Genomic DNA, 7,480 nt, shown 5'->3' with positions numbered 1-7,480 from the left:
AGAGATTGAATCAGTGTCCCTTGCATTAAAAGGCGGATTCTTAACCACTGGGCCACCAGGGAAGCTCTCCAACACAGCTTTATTAGTGTAAAGATGGTTTTTTGGTCTCCCAAATCCCCTCCTCTTTGAGAAATAAATTTCTCAATTGGTAGAGAACTCAGTCAAGAGAAAAAATACTATTTATTAGGTCTCTCAAAGACTTAAATCTGATGCATGAGACCAGTGTCTTGATTAATAGACACCAAGGAAAATTTGAGGAGAAAGATACATGTCAAATTTCTGAGGCTTTTGTTAGGGCCAGGACTTTGGGCCTTGGTTGTTTTGTGAGGGGGCACAGCGCTTTGATCTTATAGAGGTTTACATTAGGCCACATGAGTTTTTACAGTTATATACTAGCTTTTAACTATTGAGGCCAAACTGAAGTTTATAAACCATAGGCCACCCTGCATTTTAACCTTAGTGCAACTCTGTCTTCAGGTGTGTGGCTGTTTCTATAGAGGCAAGGTTGTAGGCACTGGGCACAGAAGATTGAGCAAGGCTCGGGGGCTTTTCTGGCCTCAGTGAAGCAACAAGGCACAGTTGGCAGTGGCAGTGATGGTGGGGTCCTGAAAGCTCACCTAATGTCAGCTGTGCAAGTGGCCCCAGCATACAATGGCCACTCTGGCCTAGCAAGCAAATGCCAGCTGTGCTGGCCTCAGCAAAGGGAAGAGGGCATTAGCAGGCTTGGGTGGCTCCAGAGTACAGAAGGCTGCTGCCTGACCTTGAATTATGCAGGCACAGCTTTTCCTAAGCAGGCATAGCTGAGGCAATGATTAGGCTTTAGGGAAAAGAGACATTCTTCCTACAGGCCTTGTAGATACCTAGTGAGGGCAACAGTTATTTGCTATGGATAAGCTACAAGGCAGCTGAATTTCAAACAGCACAAGCACCATCAAACCAGTGAAGTTCTATGTTTAAATTCTTTTTGCTAAGTTTATATAGGCAATTCAAAGGCAGAAGGGCAATTGAGAGGTTTCTCATTAAATGTCAGGTTGATGTCCTTTATTTAATTAGCCTTCATTGTGTTGGGCGGGTGACTTTTTACTCTTTTTAATGTTTTTCAACGAGTTTTTGAGAAAGCCTCGATGCCATTCTTATTGAAGACATGGCTCATACCTGTGCCTCAGGGTCTAAGTCAGTTTTCCTGCCCTTCTGAGGAAAAGACAGGGGAATAAAGTAGGTGACTGATAGTCTTTACCTGGTGCATTGCAGGCCTCAGCAGATGTTAGTGAGCAAACATGAGGAATGTCCTGCAGGCTCTGTGCTGGGTCTTCTCTAAAAGTTGACCAACATGCTCATATCTCAAAGCCCTCCAAGATCCAGACCTCGCCTGCCTCTCCAGTGTCATTGGCCGAGGCCTCTTTGGTCCCTCCTATCTAGCCACAGTGAACTACTTGTGCGCCGCGCTCAGTCGTGTCCGACTCTCTGCGACCCCATGGCTGTAGCCCACCAGACTCCTCTGTCCGTGGGATTTCCCAGGCAAGAATACTGGAGCGGGTTGCCATTTCCTCCTCCAACAGTGAACTACTTACAGCTTCCCAAATACACCAGATTGTTTCCCGTTTCCATGCTTTTGTTCATATCACTCCCTCTGCCTTTCTCTTCCCTGCTCCTCATTCAACATTCAGCTTTTATAAAGTAATTGCTGTCCCATCTCTAGGCAGAACTGATGACTCCTTTCCCAGTGTCTGCAAGGGATCTTGTGAGAAACTTATTAGCGGATCTGTAACACTGCATAGGATTTATTTTCTTACACTGATGCCTCACCTATTAGATTATCAATGCTTTGATACCAGACATTGTTTTTCAATCTCTGCATGCCCAGATTACTTAAAACTGTGCACCTGGCATTTAATAAGTATCCAATAAATTCCACTGTAAGAATGACTGAATTAACCAACTAAGTCTTTTTTACTTAGAACTGCAGTTCACCGGGTCCCCACCACATGCCAGATGGTGCTTGACTAGTATAGGAGAATGAGCTTTGGCTTTGAAGGAGCGGAACAATTATTCTTTGTCATTTCTTAGCTGTGTAATCTTGAGCAACTTACCTAACATTATAATCTGCATTATTTTCGTCTACAAAACTGATCGGGGGGAGGTATTACTCCTGCAAGGTGTCCAGGTGCAGCAAACAGGCACTACAAAAACAGTTAGTTCCTTCCCAAGAAGTCTCGGAGGGTTTACAGACCAGCAAAGCAGACAAAAAAAATAAGTAATTCTTAATATAAATAATGTTGTTTTATTGCTGTATCAACAACAGGTGCCCCTGGAACACAGATAAAAAGGAAATTCTGCCAGAAGAGCCTGGGATGAGGGGACAAGAGGAAAGATATAAGCAGGAAAGTAAATAGTGGCATTCTTGTCCCCTCTTCCAAAATCTAAGCAAAGAAAAAAGAATCCATCAAGGCATAAAGTTGTGAAAAATAACTTCACATAGTCTGGTAAGGTTTACAGATACTCAGTGGTGCTCAGTCACTCAGTCGTGTCTGACTCTTTGTGGCTCCATGGACTGTAGCATGCCAGGCTCCTCTGCCCATGGAATTTTCCAGGCAAGAATACTGGAGTGGGGTGCCATTTTCTTATGCCAGGGGATCTTCCTGACCCAGGGATTGAACCCAGGCATCTATTGTATCTCCTGCACTGGCAGATGGGTTCTTTACCATCTGAGCCACCAGAGAAGCCTCTTACAGATAAGGGTATACTACAAAAGAAGCCAGAAATGTTGTCTGGAATTAGGTCTTGGAGGGGTTTGTAGGATGACATCTGCAGTGACTGGGAGCCGTAAGAGCTGTTTAGGCAAAGGGGCAATGTGAGCAAATCTATGGCTAGACGCTGAGTCAGGCAGTGTGTGGACGACACACTGGAGTGGGGAGGCACCGGAGGCAGAGGAGCTAGGATATGCGCATGTAACACTGCGAAACTGCTAAATCTAATAACAAATCTAGTTCCATAAAAGGATGGGACACCAAGTGTCAGTATCAAACTAAATACAGGTGTTTTTAAAGGGACCTAGTGAAGTGGAAATTCAAAGGATCAGGAGTGATGGCCACTTTAAGTTCCCTTCTGTAAGAACTCTGGAAAGAAGCATTAATATCAGAATGTACTTTTCTTTTTTTTAAACGTGAAGACACTCTCATTTCATTGCCCGTACCCGGTGGATATTCATTTTTAAAACTTACCTTTGACAGTATCCTGGGGCAACACAAGCCCGTGAGGATGAGTCTAGACTACATTCAGTGCAAAAACCAAAATCCTGAAAAGAGAAGAAAATCCCAATGAGCCTCATGCTCACAGCAAGACACCGTGGTGAGCAGCAGTCATGTATAAACCCGGGCTTCTCTGTCTACCAGCTACTGACTCTTAGGCCAGTGGCCTAACGGCTCAAGCCTCAGCTTCCTCATTCAACACCGGGAGCAACAACACTGTCTTCCTCATAGGGTTCTCTCAAAGTTTAGATGAAATACTTGTAAAAACACTTTTAGCACAGGGCAGGGCACCAGCCACATGCTGGATAAAGGTGAGTGGATATTAAGAATGTGAACTGAAATATTTTCTGGAAAAAAACATTACAACTGATATTAAACCTTTATTATTTATTTAACCTTGTTTGTTCTACCAGAAAAATACCGAGCTGCTTTATTTTCTCCATTTGACATGAGGATGTCTCGTCATCACTTTAGAACTAACGCATCCCAGACCGCACTCTTCATCTCCCACCCCCACCCCGCCCCGCCCCCAGACTCCATTCTCCAGTCTCCACTGTCTCAATCAAGGGTGTCATCCTCCACTCAGGTTCTGGGGTCAGAACTTCAGATTCATCCTGGATTTCTCACCCCACCCCAGTCCTCTTACAGCCAGTGAGCAAACCCTATCATTCCTGCTTTCAAAATACGTATCTTAGAGCTACCCATAATTCTTCATTTTCATTGCTATCATCATTTCCTACTTGTGGAGGCCTCTTAGCTCGTTTTCTTGGGCCTACTCCCACTCCTCCCCAAGCCATTTCTAATTAATTGCTGGAATGGCCTCTTAAGAATCAAAGCAAATGACAGCAAGCTGCTAATAAGTGCAGTGAAAATGTTATTTCGTGAAGGAATGTCTTCTCTCTTTATATATATGTGAAATATATATATACACACACACACATGAAATGACAGCCATGTATTATTAGATAGTTAAAGATCCCAGGCCAGTTCTTTCATTTTACAATGGCAGAAACAAATGCCAGAAGGATATTCTGCTCAGTGTGGGGACAAATGCGGCAGAAATTTATCTGTGATTAGCATCAACACTGCTGTCAGAAAGCCCGTCACTGTTTGGAAGTTGGCCACCTAGTTTCACAATCAAGTTAACATTTCTGTCCAAGAAAGCACATTCCACTTCCCATGGCTACAGATTATAAATTACAGGTTCAGAACTACCTTAGGTCACAGCATTTGAGGTGATGTTTTACTCAATCTCAAAGGTATCTTAATGCCCTCTTATCTACCATCATCTCCACCTTAGCTTATTTTCAGTGTTTGAATAAATAAATCTCAGATGGAATGGTACTATGATGAGTATTTATTGTTGCTATTTAGTTGCTAAGTCGTGTCTGACTCTTGTGACCTCATAGACTGTAGCCCACCAGGCTCCTCTGTCCTTGGGATTTCCCAGGCAAGGATACTGGAATGGGTTGCCATTTCTTTCTCTAGAGGATCTTCCTGACCCAGGGATCGAACCTGTATCTCCTGCATTGCAACAGATTCCTTATCTCTAAGCCACCTGGGAAGTCCTATATGATGAGTGTCAGTAACATTTTAATTATTAGCTTTACCCTACTATTATACACACTGTTATCCCAACAATCTTCCTTTCTAAAAAGCCAATTTGACCTTTGGGTACATCACTGGCAAAATCTAGTCAGTAACTACCCATTGTCATTAGCGTAAAATTCAAAATCCCTCCAGTCCTGTCATCACATCACATCCTGGTCGCATGGTTGGCACAGGGCAGCCTTGCTCATGACGTGCACTTGCGTCCCTGGGAGCCCGCTGCCTCACTCCCTTCTACTCCTCTTTTAAGATGTGCCTCAGGCGTTAGCTCCTCACAGTTTTCTGTACCCTTCTTGGCTGAACTGTTCCTCTTCTGAGACCATACAATACCGGTAATATCCATGGATCTGTTTTATTCATGCAACAGAACTCCTTGACAACAAGGACTACCTACGTCTTACATTACCTTTGAACCTGGTATCAGATAGAGCTCAATAAACACAGACTGAACTGAATGTTGATGTGACCCCAATAACAGTACTGCAGTGTGGAAGCATCCCCATTAAATGGCACCGGGGAAGGCTGAAGAAGCCAGGCACAGCTTCCAAGATGAGCCTGGCCCTCACAAGGATGTAAACTCTGTGGTTATGTGTGACGCTCAGCACCTCAGAGAAAGACGGGATTCTTGAACTTTTTCTCAACCACAGACTAGCAAGGTAAAAGACTTAATTTTCGGTTCTCTATTGTGATTAGTTTCTGCCCAGGCTTAAACATCCTTCTCAGGGTAAACACTAAATTCTGTACCGACTTCATACAGGGGCCCATTATTACATATCTTGCTAACAGACAAGCTTAAGACACCGTGGCCAGATCGGTCCTTTGCCTGTTTGGCAGTTGGTCCCAGACACTTGCTGGCGGTCAGTGACGGAAAAGGAGTTAAAGCAGAGGAGTTGCCAGCGGGGGAAACTGGGCAGTTTTCCAAGTACTCTGGAAACCAGTTTTTACAGAACAGCTTCATTACTTTCTCTGCAGGGCCGTGAACCTCTGTATCAGATGCACTCCTATTCAAGGTACACAGAAAATTTAATTCTAAAATCAACACTGAAAATTATCTAATTGAAGTTATCTACAGCACTGTTTTCCTTCTAAGGTATGAGTAATGGCAAATTCCTCGCAAACACCATCTGAAATGTTCAGAGCTGCCCTATAATCCTTCCATCTGATCATGCGTAGCCATGGCAGTAAGCTACTTGAACTGCTCTAGTTTTCTCTAGTCTCTCACAGAGTAACCAAATTGGTCTTGAAATTCACACAGTGGGGTGGGAAGGTTCAGTGGATCTTGGACTACATCAATATCCAGGCCCTACAAAACTTCAAGTAGGCTTAAAGAGTTTCTCCACAGCCAAGTACAGAACTAAACTCACCAGGTGGAATTAGAACTGAATCCTTTACAAAGAATATGAAAAGAAGTACATATCCAATAAACTATATTTACTAATAATGTCTCTGATATGATGGAATTTTAATTTTGAAACTTGATTGTTCAGCATGATTCTTCTAAACATAATTTTAATTCTCATTTCAAAAACTTCAAGCAATATAGATAAAGTCCTTGACCACTGCCCTCCCTCCCTGCCCTGGTCCTCCCAGGACTCACCACTACTGCTATGTTTGATAATCAGCATAATTCTCCAGATGCAGATTATTAAGAATACACTGTAAACTTCTGAGTCATAAATAACACGGAAAACCCAGACTGTCTACATTGTTGGCGACTGGCCTAACTTCAAGCAAGATGTCTGGAAGAGCAGCAGACATGGGGGTGGAGCAAAACACCAACAATGAGGCCAGGGAGGTTTTCCTGGGAGGCGAGCACAGACCAGGAGACTAGGGGCAGACAGGAGGGGACTACGAATCCAGCTCTATATGCGGGGCACACAGCCCAAGAGGGCAAAAAGGAACCTATTGAATTAAGTAACACCAATAATAAAGTCAGAGCCTAAGGGGCGCAGATAAAGGTAGTACTACTACAGGAAGATGGGTTTATTTAGCTACCAATACCCAAGGGTTACCATTGTTCCAAGATCTGGAAATGCTACTTGCAGTTTTAGGTCACGTCTACTTCAGTTCAACACTTTGGAAATTCTGTAAAAATGTTCAAGTCTGCCCAATCCTAAAATCACCCCCTTTAATCCTAAAATCTCCTGCAGATGGTGTGCCCTTCCTCCCCTCTAGTCAAGCTCTATTTCCAGGGGATCTTCCCTACCGAGGGATCGAACCTGGGTCTCCTGCATTGTAGGCGGATTATGTCCTGTCTGAGCCATTAGGGAATATCCCTTAAATATGTATATATATTTATTTATTTGGCTGCACCAGGTCTTAGTTGTGGCATGTAAGATCTTTAGTCATGACATGTGGGATCTAGTTTTCTGACCAGGGATCGAACCTAGGATCCCTGCATTGGGAGCCCAGTCTTAGCCACTGGACCACCAGGGAAGTCCAAAGCTCTTTAAAAAGAAGTTTTATTTGTGGTCTCAGTGTCCTAATCTCTCATGGACTTAATCATCATCAACATTTGGTTTCTCTCCCTATCACTCCCAGTTGTCAAATACAATGGCTATCATTGAATTATTCGCTGTAACCTTTCTTTGGCTTCTAAAAATTAGAAGGATCTGAAATACGTG

General features: G+C 43.5%; 1 protein-coding gene across 2 annotated transcripts in view; it reads right to left on the bottom strand.

Annotated features, from left to right (window-relative positions):
- TNRC6B (trinucleotide repeat containing 6B) overlaps nt 1-4,645 on the bottom strand; it is a 186,631-nt gene extending 181,986 nt beyond the window's left edge. For both annotated transcript variants that reach the window (XM_010833743.1, XM_010833742.1), the window contains exon 1: nt 3,222-4,645. In XM_010833743.1, coding sequence (XP_010832045.1) covers nt 3,222-3,328 — 107 coding nt within the window. In that variant the 5' untranslated portion in view covers nt 3,329-4,645. The remainder of the gene's footprint in view (nt 1-3,221) is intronic.
- Between the last annotated feature and the right edge of the window lie 2,835 nt (nt 4,646-7,480).

Source organism: Bison bison, unplaced genomic scaffold, assembly GCF_000754665.1.
Source record: "Bison bison bison isolate TAMUID 2011002044 unplaced genomic scaffold, Bison_UMD1.0 scf7180017863885, whole genome shotgun sequence".
NCBI lineage: Eukaryota > Metazoa > Chordata > Mammalia > Artiodactyla > Bovidae > Bison > Bison bison.
Note: the sequence above shows the minus strand (reverse complement) of the source record. Positions and strands in the feature narration are given on the sequence as shown.